This window comes from Bombina bombina, chromosome 9, assembly GCF_027579735.1.
Source record: "Bombina bombina isolate aBomBom1 chromosome 9, aBomBom1.pri, whole genome shotgun sequence".
NCBI classification, from domain to species: Eukaryota; Metazoa; Chordata; class Amphibia; order Anura; family Bombinatoridae; genus Bombina; species Bombina bombina.
In genome coordinates, this window is record NC_069507.1 from 248,808,329 (window position 1) to 248,832,785 (window position 24,457).

The 24,457-nt window shown below is 34.1% G+C and overlaps 1 protein-coding gene across 1 annotated transcript in view; it reads left to right on the forward strand.

Moving 5' to 3' along the window:
- Nucleotides 1–24,457, forward strand: part of SORCS3 (sortilin related VPS10 domain containing receptor 3) — a 1,163,020-nt gene that overhangs the window by 859,631 nt on the left and 278,932 nt on the right. The window contains exons 9-11 of the mRNA XM_053693001.1: nucleotides 1,048–1,227; nucleotides 3,104–3,250; nucleotides 21,353–21,455. Coding sequence (XP_053548976.1) covers nucleotides 1,048–1,227; nucleotides 3,104–3,250; nucleotides 21,353–21,455 — 430 coding nt within the window. The remainder of the gene's footprint in view (nucleotides 1–1,047; nucleotides 1,228–3,103; nucleotides 3,251–21,352; nucleotides 21,456–24,457) is intronic.

Below are 24,457 nucleotides of genomic sequence, written 5' to 3' on the forward strand. Positions count from 1 at the left end.
GTTATTGTTTTAAAAGATAGCTAATCACTTTATTACCCATTCCCTAGTTTTGCATAACCAACACTGTTATATGAATACACTTTTTATCTCTTATTTCAGTTCTTTTGACAGAATTGCACTTTAGCCAATCAGTGTTTACTCCTAGGTAAGTCCACATGCGTGAGCACAGTGTTATCTATATGACACACATTAACTAACACCCTCTAGTGGTGAAAAACGGTCAAAATGCATTCAGATAAGAGGCGGCCTTCACGGTCTAAGAAATTTGCATATGGACCTCCTAAGTTTAGCTTTCAACTAAGAATACCAAGAGAACAAAGCAAAATTGGTGATAAAAGCACATTGGAAAGTAGACATGTGCATGGCGAAAAAATTTGGTTCGGTTCGGTTCGGATCGATTTGGATTTTTTCGAATTTCGGTTCGGATCCATTCGAATTCGGAAAAATTTGAATCAATTCGATTCAGATTCATTTACGATTTATTGGGATTTGAATAAATTCAGCTGAATTCGGTTCAATCCGGTTCGGTTCGGAATTTCGGTAAGTATTCGGTGGGATGTGCTGTGAATTAGACTAGTATTATGTACTGTATATTAGGTGTAACCCATAGCAGAGTGATATAACCTAATATACTGTACAATACTAGTGTAATCCATGGCCAGCCGAATCTACCGAATAAATCCAAACTAATTCGGATTTATTCAGTAAATTCGGCAGTATTTTAATTCGGAAATTCGAATCGATCCGAATCCCGAATTTACCGAATTCGCCCGAATTTCCGAATCGATCCAAAACGAATCGCACATATCTATTGGAAAGTTGTTTAAAATGACAAGCCCTATCTGAATCATGAAAGTTTATTTTGGACTAGACTGTCCCTTTAACAGCTTGATAGAGCTAATTGCAACTTGGTACCTAGTTCTGATTTTATAGACAGTTTTAGAGATAATTTGAATCTGCTGATAACTCACAAGGGTTATAACAATCACAACAATCTCAATATATTTAAAGCCATATAAATGACCCCCACTTGTTTTTGTATCACAGGATATGCACATTATCAGCACAGATGAAAAGCAGGTGTTTGCTGCTGTTCAGGAGTGGAACCAAAATGAGACGTACAACCTATACATCTCAGATACACGAGGCGTATACTTCACTCTTGCCTTGGAGAATGTCAAAAGCAGCCGAGGGCTTGAGGGAAACATTGTCATTGACCTTTACGAGGTATTCAGGCAAGGTCGTAATGCACTATGTAGTACACTGTATTGCTGGCAGGCACAAAGTGCCACAGCCAATCATTTTACAGCTCTAAGTGGGAACAAAGACATATTTTTATTCAGGTATTTATTTCTGAATTGCAAATCACATAAATTTACTTTATATCTTGGGAACATTAAGCACAATTTAAATGCCTATAGAATTTATCAGCATTAAATATTGGTCTTTATTATTATGTTAAATGTTAAGTAGATTAACTTGCAAATCTGTGCCAAAATCCCTTTTTTAATGGTATTCCATATAAGCATGTTGTTCTCTTTGCACGTTATTTTCTGTTATTAAGAATCACTTAGTATTTGTGATGTGATATTAATAGAGTATGGAAATGTATTTCTCATTTAGCAAAGACAAATAATTACCAATCACTGAAGTAATAAGTGAATGAATTCATTTCTTTACCTTCTGTGCTACATAATACATTACATTAAAGCCTTTAGTAGAACATACTATGGAACAAAATGCATTCAGCTCGGTTATCCTTTTCAGTAGAAAACTTTTGGGAACATTTGAGCCTCAAAGCATTAACCAGCTCAGCTAGTATTTTTGGCTTTTGTTTAGCTGTTAGTTTACATATTTCCTTACTCCATTTTTATAGGTACATGAAATTCTTATCAGGGGTTAAATGTAGCATTTGTGTCCTTTGCATTTAACATTCAGCACCTGATTTTAGAAGAAAATTAGCATCTCAGAGTTTGTTGATTAACAACTCAAACCTAAAGGAATAAAAATACTTGCCTTGCTTGAGTCACCTTAACCAGTGATTGACTCAGCTGCAGTAGCTCCACAAATATATTTAAAGATTTTTCTATATTTAATCTACATCTGATGTATGTTACATTTATATTTTTAGTTGTATTCAGTTAGTATATTTTTTCCATTGCCTTAAACATAATATTCATTTTTTTTTATGAATGATTTCTTCCTTTCTTATGACAGTCTCAATTTATCATACTAAACCCTACCCCCTGCTCTTTTGTGACCAATTGTCAATCATCTAGACCAGTGATGGCGAAGTTTGGCACTCCAGATGTTTCAGAACTACATTTCCCATGATGCTTGACTGGACTTCAGAGTGCCTAAGCATCATGGGAAATATAGTTATGAAACATCTGGAGTGCCAAGCTTCGCCATCACTGATCTAGACCATTGTTTCTCAACCGCGGTTCTCAAGTACCCCCAACAGGCCAGGTTTTCATTATAACTGAACCAATGCACAGGTGAAATAATCAGTTGAAGGGTGAGAGCAGGTTAGTAACCATGGTTACTGATCAGCTGATTACTTCACCTGTGCACTGGTTCAGCTATAATTAAAACCTGGCCTGTTGGGGGTACTTAAGGACCGCAGTTGAGAAACGCTGATCTAGACTAATGAGTCTGTAAAGTTTTAAATCCACCTTCCCTGAGGAGGCCAAGAGGTTAGGAAGTAAAATTGTTTCTTAACTTGGTGTTGCGGGTTTGAGTGAGCACCATTGTGTCTCCCAAGCTGTGTCTGGAGCTTGATAAATGGAACCTATACAATTTCAGATTTAGTATAATTTTTATTTAGAACTTTTAAGAAGATTAGATTAGCACTCATGAATCCCCTCAATCCCAGCTGACCAGGTTGTTTAGACCATCATACAGTTTAGAAGTTCCTGGAAGTCCTCGCTGGGTTCATTAACACTTTATTAGATGTAACATTTCAGGGTTTTATCCCCATCGTCAGACATAAAAAGGAATCTGTAGGTACAATATTTTGCTTTATAACTTTGTTTCTAAGGGAGTTGTTGACTTGTGGCTTATTCACTCTGCACTACTATTCACGTCTGCTCATTTTTCTTAGGTAGCTGGGATAAAAGGGATATTCCTGGCTAATAAAAAAGTAGATGAACGAGTCAAGACTTTCATCACATACAACAAAGGCAGAGACTGGCGGTTGCTACAAGCTCCAGATACTGATCTTAGAGGGAACCCCATCAACTGTCTGCTGGTCAGTACTGTCTGCTTTACGTATTTCAAAGCCAAGGATAAAATGAGAACTTTATCCATTTGTTAAAGGGACATAACATGATTTTTTTGTATATATTCATAATATATATCAGCAATTAATTGCTGCATTGAAAAAGATGTCAATGTAATATTTATAAAACATAATATGAATTATTTTGCAGCCTTTAAGTTAGTGTTAATCATATTGTTTATGTGTTCTAGTTGGAGACAGAGAAGATTAGCTCCTGCACTGATCAAGTAATCACTGTGTAGCATGCACTGTGCTTTATTTATCATTTTAAGGGCAGTTTAATTTTGAATTGAATGTCTCTTTAAGTATGAAACTGCTTCTTAAACATTAAATAAAATACATTTAATTTATTATGCACAGTGTTTTGTAAATTAATGTGTTTGGACAGATATACTCTGAAAAATCCTAAGAAGTTGGTTACTGAGATCTATAAATGGTATATTGTCTATAAATGGTATATTGTCTATAAATTGTATTTTGTCTATAAATGGTATATTATCTATAAATTGTATTGTGTCTATTAATGGTAAATTGTCTATAAATGGTATATTGTCTATAAATGGCATATTGTCTATAAATGGCATATTGTCTATTAATGGCATATTATCTATTAATGGTAAATTGTCTATAAATGGTATATTGTCTATAAATGGCATATTGTCTATAAATGGTATATTGTCTATAAATTGTATTTTGTCTATTACTGGTAAATTGTCTATAAATGGTATATTGTCTATAAATGGCATATTGTCTATTAATGGCATATTATCTATAAATCATATATTTTCTATTAATGGTAAATTGTCTATAAATGGCATATTGTCTATAAATGGCATATTGTTTATAAATGGTATATTGTCTATTAATGGCATATTGTCTATAAATTGTATATTTTCTATTAATGATATATTGTCTATAAATTGTATATTGTCTATATATGGCATATTGTCTATAAGTGGTAGATTGCTTATAAATTGCTTATAAATGACATATTGTCTATAAATGGCATATTGTCTATTAATTGCATATTATCTATAAATCATATATTTTCTATTAATGGTATATTGTCTATAAATGGCATATTGCCTATAAATGGTATATTGTCTATTAATGGCATATTGTCTATAAATCGTATATTTTCTATTAATGGTATATTGTCAATAAATGGTATATTGTCTATAAGTGGTATATTGTCTATAAATGGCATATTGTCTATAAGTGGTAGATTGCTTATAAATGGTATACTGTATTGTCTATAAATGGCATATTGTCTATAAGTGGTATATTGTCTATAAATAGTATATAGTACAGAAATGGTATATTGTCTATAAATGGCATACTGTCTATAAATGACATATTGGGGCCTATTTATCAAAGCGTCAACTGAAAATACGCTGGAATTCTGCATCAAAATTGTCGCAAGATTGATCTGCCGTAGTTATCAAAGCGCCAAGATCGGCAAATGTTGAAATTTGTGACGTAAAATACGATCCCGCGATCTCAATCTGATGCAGATCAATGCGAGTTAAAACCGTGTTATTCAAGCCGAATTGTGTTCATTCGCACCCCTATTCGACACTATTTGAACCTCTCACTAAGTTACCAAAGATTCTACAGTTACACTCGCGTACCTAGTTTTCAATCCGCCACCCTTGAGGTCGCGGATGCCATAGAACTCAATGGGAGTCTGAAAACACAGAAAGCTTATGTTCGATGCTGCAAGAGAATGAAGTATATTACATAATAAAAGTAAATTAGAAACTTTATTAAATTTGTATACCCTTTCTAAATCAAACAATATTATTGCTACATATTGGGTGCTCTAGTAGATATAGGGATACAAATGAAAAATACATTACTACTTATGGATTATGCTACAACTTTGTCTCTCATTACAAAGCAAGGGGACAATATTTCTACATATTCGGTGCAAAGTTTTGCCCCAAACTTGTTGCACTAATAGATATAGAGATAAAAATGAAATAAATACACAACATAATATAGCTAACTTCCTTTTTATTTTTTTGGGAAAAATCTATGTGCACCATATTTAAGCCATGTAATACAAGTCACACTCTCCACTTCGCGCCATATTTGACTTTTCGCACAAATTATGACGCAAACTCCTAAATATGGAATATGCATAATCACATGATTTATGACATCAGCCAATCTGATTCAAATACACATTATAAACTATCACTAACGAATCAAATTGCTCGATACTTGTGTCATTGATCACTCATCAGAACTAGTAAGTGCCATTTGTTACATTGTGTATTATACTTTGAAAGTATGTACTGTATATGTGAAATTAGTATTAAAGATAAAAATTGATGCTGACATTAGGACACACAATGTAATATTTTAGATAAGGATTTTAAAATTCTAATTGATGTTTGATTCAATAGAACCTTAAGCTGAAAGCTCAAAGGGATAGCCCACCTAACTTTAAACTGTCATGATTCAGATACAGCAGAAATTAAATCACCTCTTTACAGGCATGCTATTTTCAGTGTATTTCTTCCTTCTCTTTAATTTATTTTTCAGTAAGAAATGTCATCTTATATGCCAGTCCATTTTATAACACCTGTGAAGGGGTGGTTTTTAAAAATAGATTGCAATCAGGAGGGGTTAGACAGGTGCAGAGAGAAGCCTGGCCCAGCTCTTAAAGGGACAGGAAACCCCAAAATATTCTTTCATGATTTGGATAGAACATACAATTTTAAACAACTTTCCAATTTACTTCTATTATCGAATTTGCTTAATTCTCTTGTTATCCTTTGCTGAAGGAACAGCATTGCACTACTGGCAGCTAGCTGAACACATCTATTTAGCCAATCACAAGAGGCAAATATGTGCAGGCACCAATTAGCCGCTAGCCCCCACTAGTGCAGCTTAAAGTTTTACTTTCCTATCCCTTTAAAATATCCATTGATTGCAAATATATACATATGATACTCTGATTACATATTATATTCGCAGTTATTCCTGCTCAGACTAATAATACATTTACAATATATACATATAGTGGTAAAAATAAACACAGAGATATGACAGACAACATTGTTTAGAACAACAAAAGGAACTTAGGGACATGTAAATATGTTTGCAAAAGATTTCTGACATGACACACCCACACCCACACTCACACACACACACACACATATATATATATATATATATATATATATATATATATATATATATATATATATATATACACACAAGTATGTGCAAGGATATATGTACACGTTCTAGCATTAATAATAATTTAAATAAAAAATATGACTCCTAGAAATACAAATACCCATACTCACACACATTTTCAACCTCTCCCTCAGCATTGGTATATTTCCCTCATCTCTAAAACACGCACTGGTCACACCTATCCTTAAAAAACCTTCCCTTGTTCCAACCTCCCCTTCCAATTACCGCCCTATTTCCCTACTCCCTCTTGCCTCAAAGCTCCTCGAAAAGCAAGTTTACGCACGTCTTTCCCATTTCCTTACACTAAACTCTCTTCTTGACCCACTGCAATCTGGATTTCGTTCCCATCACTCTACAGAGACAGCAATTGTCAAGGTTACCAATGACCTACTTACAGCAAAATCCAAAGGCCACTTCTCTCTGCTTATCCTCCTTGACCTGTCTGCAGCCTTGGACAATGTTGACCACCCTCTTCTGCTCCAAACCCTCCAATCCTTCGGCATCTGTGACACAGCTCTCTTGTGGTTCTCTTCCTATCTGACTAACCGTACATTTAGTGTAGCCTTCTCCAGAGCATCCTCTGCCCCGTTACCACTTTCTGTTGGGGTACCTCAAGGCTCTGTCCTTGGTCCCCTTTTCTTTTCAATCTACACGTCGTCACTAGGTTCCTTAATAAAGTCCCATGGGTTTCAATACCATTTGTATGCCGATGACACCCAAATCTACCTTTCTGCACCAGACCTACCTCCTTCCTTACTAACCCGTGTCACTAACTGTCTTTCTCACATCTCATCTTGGATGTCCTCTCACTACCTTAAGCTAAATCTCTCCAAAACTGAACTCCTTATTTTTCCCCCTTCTTCCAATGTCTCCACCCCCAAAATTTCTATAACTGTTGATAATTCCATCATTACCCCTACCCCGCACGCCCGATGTCTTGGGGTCACACTTGACTCAGATCTTTCCTTCACTCCTCACATTCAGTCCTTGGCTAAAGCCTGTTGCTTCCACCTTAAAAACATTGCTAAAATTAGACATGTCCTTACACAAGATACAACCAAGATTTTAATCCACTTTCTCATCCTTTCCCGCCTCGACTACTGCAATTCCGTCCTCTCTGGTCTACCTAGCTGCCGCATAGCTCCTATACAATCCATTATGAATGCCTCTGCCAGGCTCATCTTCCTTACTCGTCGTTCTTCATCTGCTGCACCTCTCTGCCAATCCATTCACTGGCTTCCTCTTGCCTCTAGGATTAAACATAAAATCCTCACCCTGACATATAAAGCTCTCAACTGCACTGCTCCCCCCTACATCTCAGAACGGCCCGTCCCCTTCGATCAGCTCAGGATCTCCTCCTATCTTGTTAATTCCTCACATTCACGTTTACAGGACTTCTCCAGACTGGCCCCCATCTTGTGGAATTCCCTGCCTCGCTCCATAAGACTCTCCCCTAGTTTTAACAGCTTCAAGCACTCCCTAAAAACTCTACTATTCAGGGATGCATACAACCAACACTAACCTTTCCTAACGCCATTGTTTTCCCCTTGAACCCCTTAGATTGTAAGCCTATGGGCCCAGCTGTTTACAGATCGCTTCATAAGAGCCGACTACAACAGTGAAACTCTCGGCAGGGCCCTCTACCCACTTGACCCCTACAAAAGCTATCCTGTACACCGACTATGTTTACAGCGCTGCAGAATCTGTTGGTGCTCTACAAATACCTGATAATAATAATAATAATAATAATTTATGTGAAAGTATCATATAACAAATCAATATGAAAATAACTTTCTATGAGATATTGTTTGTTGAGGTATAAATCAATATATTTCTTGGACATTAAGACATGAAAAATAAAAGATTAGCTTTAGAGAAATGTGCTTGTTCATGGACAGTAATGGAATGGTATAAATAAAGTTGGGAAAACCCCAAATAACCTCAACATCGATGAATGTTGTTAGTTAACACCAGTCCGATGCTCTTCGCACCGTACTTGACGCACGTGTTTTTGACGGGTTTTTTGATAAATAAGGAGATCGTATTCAGATCCGCGACAGCGATGACTTGCAAGAGTAATGATGCCGACGAATGCAACATAGTTGACGCTTTAATAAATAGGCCCCATTGTTTCTAACTGGCATATTGTCTATAAATGGTATATCGTCTACAAATGGTATATTGTCTACAAATGGCATATTGTCTATAAATGGCATATTGTCTACAAATAGCATATTGTCTACAAATGGCATATTGTCTATAAATGGTATATTGTCTACAAATCGCATATTGTCTACAAATGGCATATTGTCTATAAATGGTATATTGTCTACAAATGGCATATTGTCTACAAATGGCATATTGTCTGCAAATGGTATTGTCTACAATGGAATATTGTCTACAAATGGTATATTGTCTTCAAATGGCATATTGTCTATAAATGGCATATTGTCTATAAATGGTATATTGTCTACAAATGGCATATTGTCTACAAATGGCATATTGTCTATAAATGGTATATTGTCTACAAATGGCATATTGTCTACAAATGGTATATGGTCTATAAATGGCATATTGTCTACAAATGGTATATTGTCTACAAATGGTATATTGTCTTCAAATGGCATATTGTCTATAAATGGCATATTGTCTATAAATGGTATATTGTCTACAAATTGTATATTGTTTATAAAGGGCATATTGTCCATAAATGGCATATTGTCTACAAATGGTATATTGTCTACAAATGGCATATTGTCTACAAATGGTATATTGTCTACAAATGGTATTGTCTATAAATGGTATATTGTCTACAAATGGTATATTGTCTACAAATGGCATATTGTCTACAAATGGCATATTGTCTATAAATGGCATATTGTCTACAAATGGTATATTGTCTACAAATGGCATATTGTCTACAAATGGCATATTGTCTACAAATGGTATATTGTCTATAAATGGTATTTGTCTATAAATGGCATATTGTCTATAAATGGTATATTGTCTACAAATGGCATATTGTCTACAAATGGTATATTGTCTACAAATGGTATATTGTCTATAAAGGGCATATTGTCTATAAATGGCATATTGTCTACAAATGGTATAGTGTCTACAAATGGCATATTGTCTACAAATGTAGAATATATTGGTATATTGTCTACAAATGGTATATTGTCTATAAATGGCATAGTGTCTATAAATGGCATATTGTCTACAAATGGTATATTGTCTACAAATGGTATATTGTTTATAAATGGCATAGTATCTATAAATGGCATATTGTCTACAAATGGCATATTGTCTACAAATGGTATATTGTCTGCAAATGGTATATTGTAGAAAATGGAAGTAAGATGTTTTTTTCTTGCTTTCTGAAAGCACTACTTTTCTGAGGCTTGCGTCTCTATTTAATAATTGTATGTACATATGCGGAAAAAAATTATATAAGTTTAACGTTTTAATTTATTAAAAAAAAAAATCTGTCTACATCAGATTCTGCTAAGTACCAATGAAATTTTTATTACTGAATGTAAAACAAATTGTATACATTCCCATAATTCATTGCATATAGTAAAGAATGTACCAATTATTAAAACATAGGGGTATGATTAGGAGCCGTTGCTCAGCAAGTTAAAGTTGTGGCTATCAGGTCCTAATTAACCCTTGAACAGATGCTCATAGCCCAGACAGAGCGGAGCCTGGTATAACACCCAGAGAATCAACACACACAAGATCCAGCAAGCAACAAAGAACACTAGACACCTGTAGGACCCTAGTCAGCTAGTTGTTCAGCAAGCTGTGCCAAGGCAAGTGAAATTACTGGCCCTGGACTTCAGTAACCCTGCTGGGGACACAGACAATAAACTAGCAACCAATAGGAATCCATAGTCTTATTGCCAATCACATAACAGGGTGGGAGGGAGAAGCTACCAGCTATAGTGTGCTGCTAATACTAAGTGTATTGTTTTGTATAAATAACACTTTATTTAATTGTTTAAACAACTTGATTTGTGTTACTAGTTCTGTGCTGCTAGTAATAAGTGTATTGTTTTGTATAAATACCACTTTACTTTATTGTTTAAACAACTTGCTTTGTGTTACTAGTTCTGTGCTGCTAGTAATAAGTGTATTGTTTTGTATAAATATCACTTTACTTTATGGTATAAACAACTTGCTTTGTGTTACTAGTTCTGTGCTGCTAGTAATAAGTGTATTGTTTTGTATAAATATCACTTTACTTTATGGTATAAACAACTTGCTTTGTGTTACTAGTTCTGCGCTGCTAGTGATAAGTGTAATGTTTTGTATAAATATCACTTTACTTTATTGTTTAAACAACTTGCTTTGTGTTACTAGTTCTGTGCTGCTAGTAATAAGTATATTGTTTTGTATAAATACCACTTTACTTTATTGTTTAAACAACTTGCTTTGTGTTACTAGTTCTGTGCTGCTAATACTAAGTGTATTGTTTTGTATAAATACCACTTTACGTTATTGTTTAAACAACTTGCTTTGTGTTACTAGTTCTGTGCTGCTAGTAATAAGTGTATTGTTTTGTATAAATACCACTTTACTTTATTGTTTAAACAACTTGCTTTGTGTTACTAGTTCTGTGCTTCTAGTAATAAGTGTATTGTTTTGTATAAATACCACTTTACTTTATTGTTTAAACAACTTGCTTTGTGTTACTAGTTCTGTGCTGATAGTAATAAGTGTATTGTTTTGTATAAATACCACTTTACTTTATTGTTTAAACAACTTGCTTTGTGTTACTAGTTCTGTGCTGATAGTAATAAGTGTATTGTTTTGTATAAATATCACTTTACTTTATTGTTTAAACAACTTGCTTTGTGTTACTAGTTCTGTGCTGATAGTAATACGTGTATTGTTTTGTATAAATATCACTTTACTTTATGGTTTAAACAACTTGCTTTGTGTTACTAGTTCTGTGCTGCTAGTAATAAGTGTAATGTTTTGTATAAATATCACTATACTTTATGGTTTAAACAACTTGCTTTGTGTTACTAGTTATGTGCTGCTAGTAATAAGTGTATTGTTTTGTATAAATATCACTTTACTTTATGGTATAAACAACTTGCTTTGTGTTACTAGTTATGTGCTGCTAGTAATAAGTGTATTGTTTTGTATAAATATCACTTTACTTTATGGTATAAACAACTTGCTTTGTGTTACTAGTTATGTGCTGCTAGTAATAAGTGTAATGTTTTACTTTATGGTTTAAGTAACTTGCTTACACAAGATCCAGCAAGCAAAAAAGAACACTAGACACCTGTAGGACCCTAGTCAGCTAGTTGTTTAGCAAGCTGTGCCAAGGCAAGTGAAATTACTGGCCCTGGACTTCAGTAACCCTGCTGGGGACACAGACAATAAACTAGCAACCAATAGGAATCCATAGTCTGATTGCCAATCACATAACAGGGTGGGAGGGAGAAGCTACCAGCTATAGGCCTAGATTTAGAGTTTGGCGGTAGCCGTGGAAACCAGCGTTAGAGGCTCCTAACGCTGGTTTTAGGCTACCGCCGGTATTTGGAGTCACTGAAAATAGGGTCTAACGCTCACTTTTCAGCCGCGACTTTTCCATACCGCAGATCCCCTTAAGTAAATTACGTATCCTATCTTTTCAATGGGATCTTCCTAACTCCGGTATTTAGAGTCGTTTCTGAAGTGAGCGTTAGAGCTCTAACGACAAAACTCCAGCCGCAGAAAAAAAGCAGGAGTTAAGAGCTTTCTGGGCTAACGCCGGTTCATAAAGCTCTTAACTACTGTACCCTAAAGTACACTAACACCCATAAACTACCTATGTACCCCTAAACTGAGGTCCCCCCACATCGCCGCCACTCGTTTTTTTTTTAACCCCTTATCTGCCGACCGCAAAGCGCCGCCACCTACATTATAGCTATGTACCCCTAATCTGCTGCCCCTAACACCGCCGACCCCTATATTATATTTATTAACCCCTAATCTGCCCCCCTCAACGTCGCCGACACCTGCCTACACTTATTAACCCCTAATCTGCCGAGCGGACCTGAGCGCTACTATAATAAAGTTATTAACCCCTAATCCGCCTCACTAACCCTATCATAAATAGTATTAACCCCTAATCTGCCCTCCCTAACATCGCCGACACCTAACTTCAATTATTAACCCCTAATCTGCCGACCGGAGCTCACCGCTACTATAATAAATGGATTAACCCCTAAAGCTAAGTCTAACCCTAACACTAACACCCCCCTAACTTAAATATAATTTACATCTAACGAAATTAATTATCTCTTATTAAATAAATTATTCCTATTTAAAGCTAAATACTTACCTGTAAAATAAACCCTAATATAGCTACAATATAAATTATAATTATATTGTAGCTATTTTAGGATTAATATTAATTTTACAGGCAACTTTGTATTTATTTTAACCAGGTACAATAGCTATTAAATAGTTAAGAACTATTTAATAGTTACCTAGTTAAAATAATAACAAAATTACCTGTAAAATAAATCCTAACCTAAGTTATAATTAAACCTAACACTACCCTATCAATAAATTAATTAAATAAAATACCTACAATTACCTACAATAAAACCTAACACTACACTATCAATAAATAAATTAAATACAATTCCTACAAATAACTACAATGAAATAAACTAACTAAAGTACAAAAAATAAAAAAGAACTAAGTTACAAAAAATAAAAAAATATTTACAAACATCAGAAAAATATTACAACAATTTTAAACTAATTACACCTACTCTAAGCCCCCTAATAAAATAACAAAGACCCCCAAAATAAAAAAATGCCCTACCCTATTCTAAATTAATAAAGTTAAAAGCTCTTTTACCTTACCAGCCCTGAACAGGGCCCTTTGCGGGGCATGCCCCAAGAAAATCAGCTCTTTTGCCTGTAAAAAAAAACATACAATACCCCCCCCCAACATTACAACCCACCACCCACATACCCCTAATCTAACCCAAACCCCCCTTAAATAAACCTAACACTAAGCCCCTGAAGATCTTCCTACCTTGTCTTCACCTCAACAGGTATCACCGATCCGTCCTGGCATCCGGTGCTGAAGAGGTCCAGAAGAGGCTCCAAAGTCTTCCTCCTATCCGGCAAGAAGAGGACATCCGGACCGGCAAACATCTTCATCCAAGCGGCATCTTCTATCTTCTTCCATCCGGTGCGGAGCGGGTCCATCTTGAAGCAGCCGACGCGGATCCATCCTCTTCTTTCGGCGTCTCCCGACGAATGACGGTTCCTTTAAGGGACGTCATCCAAGATGGCGTCCCTCGAATTCCGATTGGCTGATAGGATTCTATCAGCCAATCGGAATTAAGGTAAGAATATTCTGATTGGCTGATGGAATCAGCCAATCAGAATCAAGTTCAATCCGATTGGCTGATCCAATCAGCCAATCAGATTGAGCTCGCATTCTATTGGCTGATCGGAACAGCCAATAGAATGCGAGCTCAATCTGATTGGCTGATTGGATCAGCCAATCGGATTGAACTTGATTCTGATTGGCTGATTCCATCAGCCAATCAGAATATTCTTACCTTAATTCCGATTGGCTGATAGAATCCTATCAGCCAATCGGAATTCGAGGGACGCCATCTTGGATGACGTCCCTTAAAGGAACCGTCATTCGTCGGGAGACGCCGAAAGAAGAGGATGGATCCGCGTCGGCTGCTTCAAGATGGACCCGCTCCGCACCGGATGGAAGAAGATAGAAGATGCCGCTTGGATGAAGATGTTTGCCGGTCCGGATGTCCTCTTCTTGCCGGATAGGAGGAAGACTTTGGAGCCTCTTCTGGACCTCTTCAGCACCGGATGCCAGGACGGATCGGTGATACCTGTTGAGGTGAAGACAAGGTAGGAAGATCTTCAGGGGCTTAGTGTTAGGTTTATTTAAGGGGGGTTTGGGTTAGATTAGGGGTATGTGGGTGGTGGGTTGTAATGTTGGGGGGGGGTATTGTATGTTTTTTTTTACAGGCAAAAGAGCTGATTTTCTTGGGGCATGCCCCGCAAAGGGCCCTGTTCAGGGCTGGTAAGGTAAAAGAGCTTTTAACTTTATTAATTTAGAATAGGGTAGGGCATTTTTTTATTTTGGGGGTCTTTGTTATTTTATTAGGGGGCTTAGAGTAGGTGTAATTAGTTTAAAATTGTTGTAATATTTTTCTGATGTTTGTAAATATTTTTTTATTTTTTGTAACTTAGTTCTTTTTTATTTTTTGTACTTTAGTTAGTTTATTTCATTGTAGTTATTTGTAGGAATTGTATTTAATTTATTTATTGATAGTGTAGTGTTAGGTTTTATTGTAGGTAATTGTAGGTATTTTATTTAATTAATTTATTGATAGGGTAGTGTTAGGTTTAATTATAACTTAGGTTAGGATTTATTTTACAGGTAATTTTGTTATTATTTTAACTAGGTAACTATTAAATAGTTCTTAACTATTTAATAGCTATTGTACCTGGTTAAAATAAATACAAAGTTGCCTGTAAAATAAATATTAATCCTAAAATAGCTACAATATAATTATAATTTATATTGTAGCTATATTAGGATTTCTTTTACAGGTAAGTATTTAGCTTTAAATAGGAATAATTTATTTAATAAGAGATAATTAATTTCGTTAGATGTAAATTATATTTAAGTTAGGGGGGTGTTAGTGTTAGGGTTAGACTTAGCTTTAGGGGTTAATCCATTTATTATAGTAGCGGTGAGCTCCGGTCGGCAGATTAGGGGTTAATAAGTGTAGGCAGGTGTCGGCGACGTTGAGGGGGGCAGATTAGGGGTTAATAAATATAATATAGGGGTCGGCGGTGTTAGGGGCAGCAGATTAGGGGTACATAGGGATAATGTAAGTTGCGGCGGTTTACGGAGCGGCAGATTAGGGGTTAATAATATAATGCAGGGGTCAGCGATAGCGGGGGCGGCAGATTAGGGGTTAATAAGTGTAAGGTTAGGGGTGTTTAGACTCGGGGTACATGTTAGGGTGTTAGGTGCAGACGTAGGAAGTGTTTCCCCATAGGAAACAATGAGGCTGCGTTAGGAGCTGAACGCTGCTTTTTTGCAGGTGTTAGGTTTTTTTTCAGCTCAAACAGACCCATTGTTTCCTATGGGGGAATCGTGCACGAGCACGTTTTTGAGGCTGGCCGCGTCCGTAAGCAACTCTGGTATCGAGAGTTGCATTTGCGTTAAAAATGCTCTACGCTCCTTTTTTGGAGCCTAACGCAGCATTTTTTTGGACTCTCGATACCAGAGTTATTTTTATGGTGCGGCCAGAAAAAAGCCCGCGTAGCTAACGCACCCCCTTGGCCGCCAAACTCCAAATCTAGCTGATAGTGTGCTGCTAATACCACTTTACTTTATTGTTTAAACAACTTGCTTTGTGTTACTAGTTCTGTGCTGCTAGTAATAAGTATATTGTTTTGTATAAATACCACTTTACTTTATGGTTTAAGTAACTTTCTTTGGGTTACTAGTTCTGTGCTGCTAGTAATAAGTGTATTGTTTTGTATAAATATCACTTTACTTTATGGTTTAAGTAACTTTCTTTGGGTTACTAGTTCTGTGCTGCTAGTAATAAGTATATTGTTTTGTATAAATACCACTTTACTTTATTGTTTAAACAACTTGCTTTGTGTTACTAGTTCTGTGCTGCTAATACTAAGTGTATTGTTTTGTATAAATACCACTTTACGTTTTTGTTTAAACAACTTGCTTTGTGTTACTAGTTCTGTGCTGCTAGTAATAAGTGTATTGTTTTGTATAAATACCACTTTACTTTATTGTTTAAACAACTTGCTTTGTGTTACTAGTTCTGTGCTGCTAATACTAAGTGTATTGTTTTGTATAAATACCACTTTACGTTATTGTTTAAACAACTTGCTTTGTGTTACTAGTTCTGCGCTGCTAGTAATAAGGGTAATGTTTTGTATAAATATCACTTTACTTTATGGTATAAACAACTTGCTTTATGTTACTAGTTCTGTGCTGCTAGTAATAAGTATATTGTTTTGTATAAATACCACTTTACTTTATTGTTTAAACAACTTGCTTTGTGTTACTAGTTCTGTGCTGCTAATACTAAGTGTATTGTTTTGTATAAATACCACTTTACGTTTTTGTTTAAACAACTTGCTTTGTGTTACTAGTTCTGTGCTGCTAGTAATAAGTGTATTGTTTTGTATAAATACCACTTTACTTTATTGTTTAAACAACTTGCTTTGTGTTACTAGTTCTGTGCTGCTAATACTAAGTGTATTGTTTTGTATAAATACCACTTTACGTTATTGTTTAAACAACTTGCTTTGTGTTACTAGTTCTGTGCTGCTAGTAATAAGTGTATTGTTTTGTATAAATACCACTTTACTTTATTGTTTAAACAACTTGCTTTGTGTTACTAGTTATGTGCTGATAGTAATAAGTGTATTGTTTTGTATAAATATCACTTTACTTTATGGTATAAACAACTTGCTTTATGTTACTAGTTCTGTGCTGCTAGTAATAAGTGTATTGTTTTGTATAAAGACCACTTTACTTTATGGTATAAACAACTTGCTTTGTGTTACTAGTTCTGCGCTGCTAGTAATAAGTGTAATGTTTTGTATAAATATCACTTTACTTTATGGTTTAAACAACTTGCTTTGTGTTACTAGTTATGTGCTGCTAGTGATAAGTGTAATGTTTTGTATAAATATAACTTTACTTTATGGTTTAAAAAACTTGCTTTGTGTTACTAGTTCTGTGCTGCTAGTAATAAGTGTAATGTTTTGTATAAATATCACTTTATAGTATAAACAACTTGCTTTGTGTTACTAGTTCTGCGCTGCTAGTAATAAGTGTATTGTTTTGTATAAATATCACTTTACTTTGTGGTTTAAACAACTTGCTTTGTGTTACTAGTTCTGTGCTGCTAGTAATAAGTTTATTGTTTTGTATAAATATCACTTTACTTTATGGTATAAACAACTTGCTTTGTGTTACTAGTTCTGTGCTGCTAGTAATAAGTGTAATGTTTTGTATAAATATCACTTTACTTTATGGTATAAACAACTTGCTTTGTGTTACTAGTTCTTCGCTGCTAGTAATAAGGGTAATGTTTTGTATAAATATCACTTTACTTTATGGTATAAACAACTTGCTTTATGTTACTAGTTCTGCGCTGCTAGTAATAAGTGTAATGTTTTGTATAAAGACCACTTTACTTTATGGTATAAACAACTTGCTTTGTGTTACTAGTTCTTCGCTGCTAGTAATAAGTGTATTGTTTTGTATAAATACCACTTTACTTTATGGTATAAACAACTTGCTTTGTGTTACTAGTTACAGTATGTGCTGCTAGTAATAAGTGTATTGTTTTGTATAAATATCACTTTACTTTATGGTATAAACAACTTGCTTTGTGTTACTAGCTCTGCGCTGCTAGTAATAAGTGTATTGTTTTGAATAAATATCACTTTACTTTATGGTTTAAGTAACTTTCTTTGGGTTACTAGTTCTGCGCTGCTAGTAATAAGTATATTGTTTTGTATAAAGACCACTTTACTGTATAGTTTAAGTAACTTTATTTGGGTTACTAGTTCTGTGCTGCTAGTAATAAGTGTATTTTGTATAAATATCACTTTACTTTATGGTTTAAACAACTTGCTTTGTGTTACTAGTTCTGCGCTGCTAGTAATAAGTGTAATGTTTTGTATAAATACCACTTTACTTTATGGTATAAACAACTTGCTTTGGGTTACTAGTTCTGTGCTGCTAGTAATAAGTGTAATGTTTTGTATAAATACCACTTTACTTTATGGTATAAACAACTTGCTTTGTGTTACTAATTCTGCGCTGCTAGTAATAAGTGTATTGTTTTGTATAAAGACCACTTTACTTTATGGTATAAACAACTTGCTTTGTGTTACTAGTTCTGCGCTGCTAGTAATAAGTGTAATATTTTGTATAAATATCACTTTACTGTATGGTATAAACAACTTGCTTTGTGTTACTAGTTCTGTGCTGCTAGTAATAAGTGTAATGTTTTGTATAAATATCACTTTACTTTATGGTATAAACAACTTGCTTTGTGTTACTAGTTCTGCGCTGCTAGTAATAAGGGTAATGTTTTGTATAAATATCACTTTACTTTATGGTATAAACAACTTGCTTTATGTTACTAGTTCTGCGCTGCTAGTAATAAGTGTAATGTTTTGTATAAAGACCACTTTACTTTATGGTATAAACAACTTGCTTTGTGTTACTAGTTCTTCGCTGCTAGTAATAAGTGTATTGTTTTGTATAAATACCACTTTACTTTATGGTATAAACAACTTGCTTTGTGTTACTAGTTACAGTATGTGCTGCTAGTAATAAGCGTATTGTTTTGTATAAATATCACTTTACTTTATGGTATAAACAACTTGCTTTGTGTTACTAGTTCTGCGCTGCTAGTAATAAGTGTATTGTTTTGAATAAATATCACTTTACTTTATGGTTTAAGTAACTTTCTTTGGGTTACTAGTTCTGCGCTGCTAGTAATAAGTATATTGTTTTGTATAAAGACCACTTTACTGTATAGTTTAAGTAACTTTATTTGGGTTACTAGTTCTGTGCTGCTAGTAATAAGTGTATTTTGTATAAATATCACTTTACTTTATGGTTTAAACAACTTGCTTTGTGTTACTAGTTCTGCGCTGCTAGTAATAAGTGTAATGTTTTGTATAAATACCACTTTACTTTATGGTATAAACAACTTGCTTTGGGTTACTAGTTCTGTGCTGCTAGTAATAAGTGTAATGTTTTGTATAAATACCACTTTACTTTATGGTATAAACAACTTGCTTTGTGTTACTAATTCTGCGCTGCTAGTAATAAGTGTATTGTTTTGTATAAAGACCACTTTACTTTATGGTATAAACAACTTGCTTTGTGTTACTAGTTCTGCGCTGCTAGTAATAAGTGTAATATTTTGTATAAATATCACTTTACTGTATGGTATAAGCAACTTGCTTTGTGTTACTAGTTCTGTGCTGCTAGTAATAAGTGTAATGTTTTGTATAAATATCACTTTACTTTATGGTATAAACAACTTGCTTTGTGTTACTAGTTCTGTGTTGCTATTAATAAGTGTATTGTTTTGTATAAATATCACTTTACTTTATGGTGTAAGTAACTTGCTTTGTGTTACTAGTTCTGTGCTGCTAGTAATAAGTGTATTGTTTTCTATAAAGACCACTTTACTTTATAGTTTAAGTAACTTTCTTTGGGTTACTAGTTCTGTACTGCTAGTAATAAGTGTATTTTGTATAAATATCACTTTACTTTATGGTATAAACAACTTGCTTTGTGTTACTAATTCTGCGCTGCTAGTAATAGGTGTAATGTTTTGTATAAATACCACTTTACTTTATGGTATAAACAACTTGCTTTGGGTTACTAGTTCTGTGCTGCTAGTAATAAGTGTAATGTTTTGTATAAATACCACTTTACTTTATGGTATAAACAACGTGCTTTGTGTTACTAGTTCTACGCTGCTAGTAATAAGTGTATTGTTTTGTATAAAGACCACTTTACTTTATGGTATAAACAACTTGCTTTGTGTTACTAGTTCTGCGCTGCTAGTAATAAGTGTAATGTTTTGTATAAATATCACTTTACTTTATGGTATAAACAACTTGCTTTGTGTTACTAGTTCTGTGCTGCTAGTAATAAGTGTAATGTTTTGTATAAATATCACTTTACTTTATGGTATAAACAACTTGCTTTGTGTTACTAGTTCTGCGTTGCTAGTAATAAGTGTAATGTTTTGTATAAATATCACTTTACTTTATGGTATAAACAACTTGCTTTGTGTTACTAGTTCTGTGCTGCTAGTAATAAGTGTAATGTTTTGTATAAATATCACTTTACTTTATGGTATAAACAACTTGCTTTGTGTTACTAGTTATGTGCTGCTAGTAATAAGTGTAATGTTTTGTATAAATATCACTTTACTTTATGGTATAAACAACTTGCTTTGTGTTACTAGTTCTGCGCTGCTAGTAATAAGTGTATTGTTTTGTATAAAGACCACTTTACTTTATGGTTTAAGTAACTTTCTTTGGGTTACTAGTTCTGCGCTGCTAGTAATAAGTGTATTGTTTTGTATAAAGACAACTTTACTTTATGGTTTAAGTAACTTTCTTTGGGTTACTAGTTCTGCGCTGCTAGTAATAAGTGTATTGTTTTGTATAAATACCACTTTACTTTATGGTTTAAGTAACTTGCATTGTGTTACTAGCTCTGCGCTGCTAGTAATAAGTGTATTGTTTTGTATAAATACCACTTTACTTTATGGTATAAACAACTTGCTTTGTGTTACTATTTTTGCGCTGCTAGTAATAAGTGTAATGTTTTGTATAATGACCACTTTACTTTATGGTATAAACATCTTGCTTTGTGTTACTAGTTCTGCACTGCTAGTAATAAGTGTAATGTTTTGTATAAATATCACTTTACTTTATGGTATAAACAGCTTGCTTTGTGTTACTAGTTATGTGCTGCTAGTAATAAGTGTAATGTTTTGTATAAATATCACTTTACTTTATGGTATAAACAACTTGCTTTGTGTTACTAGTTATGTGCTGCTAGTAATAAGTGTATTGTTTTGTATAAAGACCACTTTACTTTATGGTTTAAGTAACTTTCTTTGGGTTACTAGTTATGTGCTGCTAGTAATAAGTGTAATGTTTTGTATAAAGACCACTTTACTTTATGGTTTAAGTAACTTTCTTTGGGTTACTAGTTCTGCGCTGCTTTGCCTTTCAGATGAGACCATCACTTTAAATCTTCTTTCGTTACAGCCGTTCTGCTCGTTGCATTTTCATCTGCAGATGTCTGAAAACCCTTATAACTCAGGGAGCATTTCAAGCAAAGTCACGGCTCCTTGGCTGATTGTAGCATCAGGTAATCACATTGTATTTAGCATGACAGATTTCATATTTCATATACTGCATTAATTTAAAGGCACAGTGTGTTAAATACAAATATTTTTTAATGTAAATACTTAAATGGAAAATACAACTTTTTTTTTTCCAATGCTTTAAAAAGCATAAAAATATACAAAAATAAATAAATCCAGCCCATGAGAACTAGATATATACTATTTATTTATTATTAGTACAGTAGTTTTTGCTGTAGCTTTATCTAAAAATATTCATTATTTATTTGCAATTAAAATGTTTTTAAATGTATAATATATATATATATATATATATATATATATATATATATATATATATATATATATATATATATATATATAGTGAAGAATGGGGTTTTAGAAGTCAGCACTCATAGATGGGAGAGAACAAAAACAAAGAAACAAATGATGGTGCAGTATGACAGCACTGGTGTGTTTTGTGGCAAAAAGGAGAAAGAAACTTGCTGACCTCAAACCTGTGAGGTATGTTTGAAGCGTGGAGGGGATTTAATCCCTATCTGTGTTAAAGCTGTTTAAACGGATGAGTAATCACTTGTAGTATGGTACTCCCTCCTTTCAGTATCCGTGGAGTGCCTCTTGTAAATCAACTTCTCCTCTCTGGAGTATGGTACAATCTTTGCTTATTCTTGATAGGCTTGATAGGCTTCTCCTCTATGGAGTATGGTGTAAACCTTATGTATAGAACGCAGCCTATACACTGAAAAGATGGTTTTGGACAATCCTTGCATTTTAAGTATAGAAGAAAAAAACCTTAAAAAAGGTTTATCTTTTGCCCCCACAAGCAAACCTAATGCATTTGACTTATTTATCGACACAAGCAAATTTATACGTAAGTTAACATTACAAAGACATTTTGCAAAAACAGAGAAATCTAAGAAAGAAATAGAAAATCCTATAGCCCTAAGTCAGGGTGATACTGATGCTTTAACAAACATGTTAGAATTAGAGAGATAATCTAAGCCATTAACTTCCTCTTCGACCCCCACATTGATTACTGATGAAGGTGAAAAGTCTTTTAAACACAGTACCCTCAAAACAAAATCCATTTTTTACCCGGTCCATTCAAAGGGCAAACACCTTTCCCTATTTGAAGACTTGGTGAAACAAGACATCGAATAAATGTGTAAAAACTTTGACACTAATAAGAGAAATCTTACTTTCAAGGAAAGATTGATAGTGGAGTACACCTAGCGCCTACTAAATAAGACCTCTGGCTTTGATAATTTGACACCTAGTTGTCAAAATGGAAAGATGAAACTAATAAGGTATACCAAAGCGCCAACTATACGAAGGCTGGGTTTCAAGGAAAGAACTGCACTTAAAAATGTAAGCAATAACAATGATTTGGTTTTCAGACAAGCGGACAAGGGAGGAGGAATCATAGTACAGAACTATGGGGACTACATGTTAGAAGCAAATTGTATCCTCTCAGATACCCAAACATTTGAAGTTCTTAAAACAGATCCTACTGATAATTATTTAGAACAAGATTTAGATCTAATCAGGAAGGCAAAAAGGGAGAACATTTTTAATACTGATGAATTTAATTTTCTCAAATTTGAGACCCCTAAAGTGGCAACTTTTTATCACCTTCCCAAAGTTCACAAAAATGAAAACACCCCCCCGGGGAGGCCCATAATCTTGGGCATAAATATCTTAACTAGCCATTTATCAGAGTACATAGACAATTTCTTGCAGCCAGAAGTACCCAAATTGGAGTCCTTTATACAAGAGACTCCTCATTTATTATCCTTAATAGAGAAGTTTTCATGGAAAGAAAATTACCATTTGGCTTCCCTTGATGTGACTTCCCTATATACTACTATACCCCATGAAAAAGGGATTAATAGCGTACAGTATTTCTTAGAAAATACAAGTCAAATGAATAAAACACAAATATCTTTTATTGGGGAAGCCATTCATTTTATACTGGGGAAGAACTATTTTTCTTTTATTTACCTCCAAAAATGTGGGACTGCTATGGGGACAAAATTTGCTCTAAAATTCGCAAATTTATACATGGAGACATTTGAAAAAATGTATGTGTCACAAAATAACCCATACCTACCCAGAATAAAATTCTCCTTCCCATATGATTATCATCATATGGGAAGGAGACGAAAGTGAATTTAATGATTTTACAAACCATCTTAATTCAAACAACATGAACCTGACTCTGACAAAAACATAGGGGGATCAATCCTTAGATTTCCTAGACATTACCATTTTCTGTGAAAACAACATCATTCACACAAAAAACTACACTTAAAAAACAGATACTAACGGCTACCTTCACGCAAATAGCTGTCACCACACAAACTGGATTAACAACATCTCTTATGGCCAGTTCCAAAGAATTAAACAAAACTGTAGCAAGGATAGGGACTTTGAAAATGCAGCTGAAATCCTTAAATTAAAATTTAAAAACAACAGCTATACAGAAAATGTAGTGGAAAAAGCTTACGAAAAAGTAAAAAACACCACCAGGAATAGTCTTTTAGAAACCAAAACTACTAACATTGAAATTGAAAACAAAAATGCAACCACCAGATATATCACCACATATACAAATGGTGCTAAACAAATAGAGAACATTTTAAACAAACACTGGGGAGTCCTGAAAAAAGATCCAGTATTAGCAAATATTCTTACTGGACCACCAAAAGTAACTTATAGGAAAAATATGTGCATAAAAAACATCCTCGATTCTACTATCCTAAAGAAAACAAAAATCAAAGAAAAGAATCCACCATTTAAAGGCTTTTTCAAGTGTTGAAGAAAAAACTGCATTTGCTGCAGCCACATAAATAAAAATAAAGAAAGTAATAAATGGATTATTAACAATAAAGAGGAACAAGTACCCATAGATAGTTTCTTAAACTGCAAATCTGAATTTATAGTGTATCTATTAGAATGTTCATGTAAGAAATTCTATGTAGGGCGTACAAAAAAAAGTCTTAAGAGA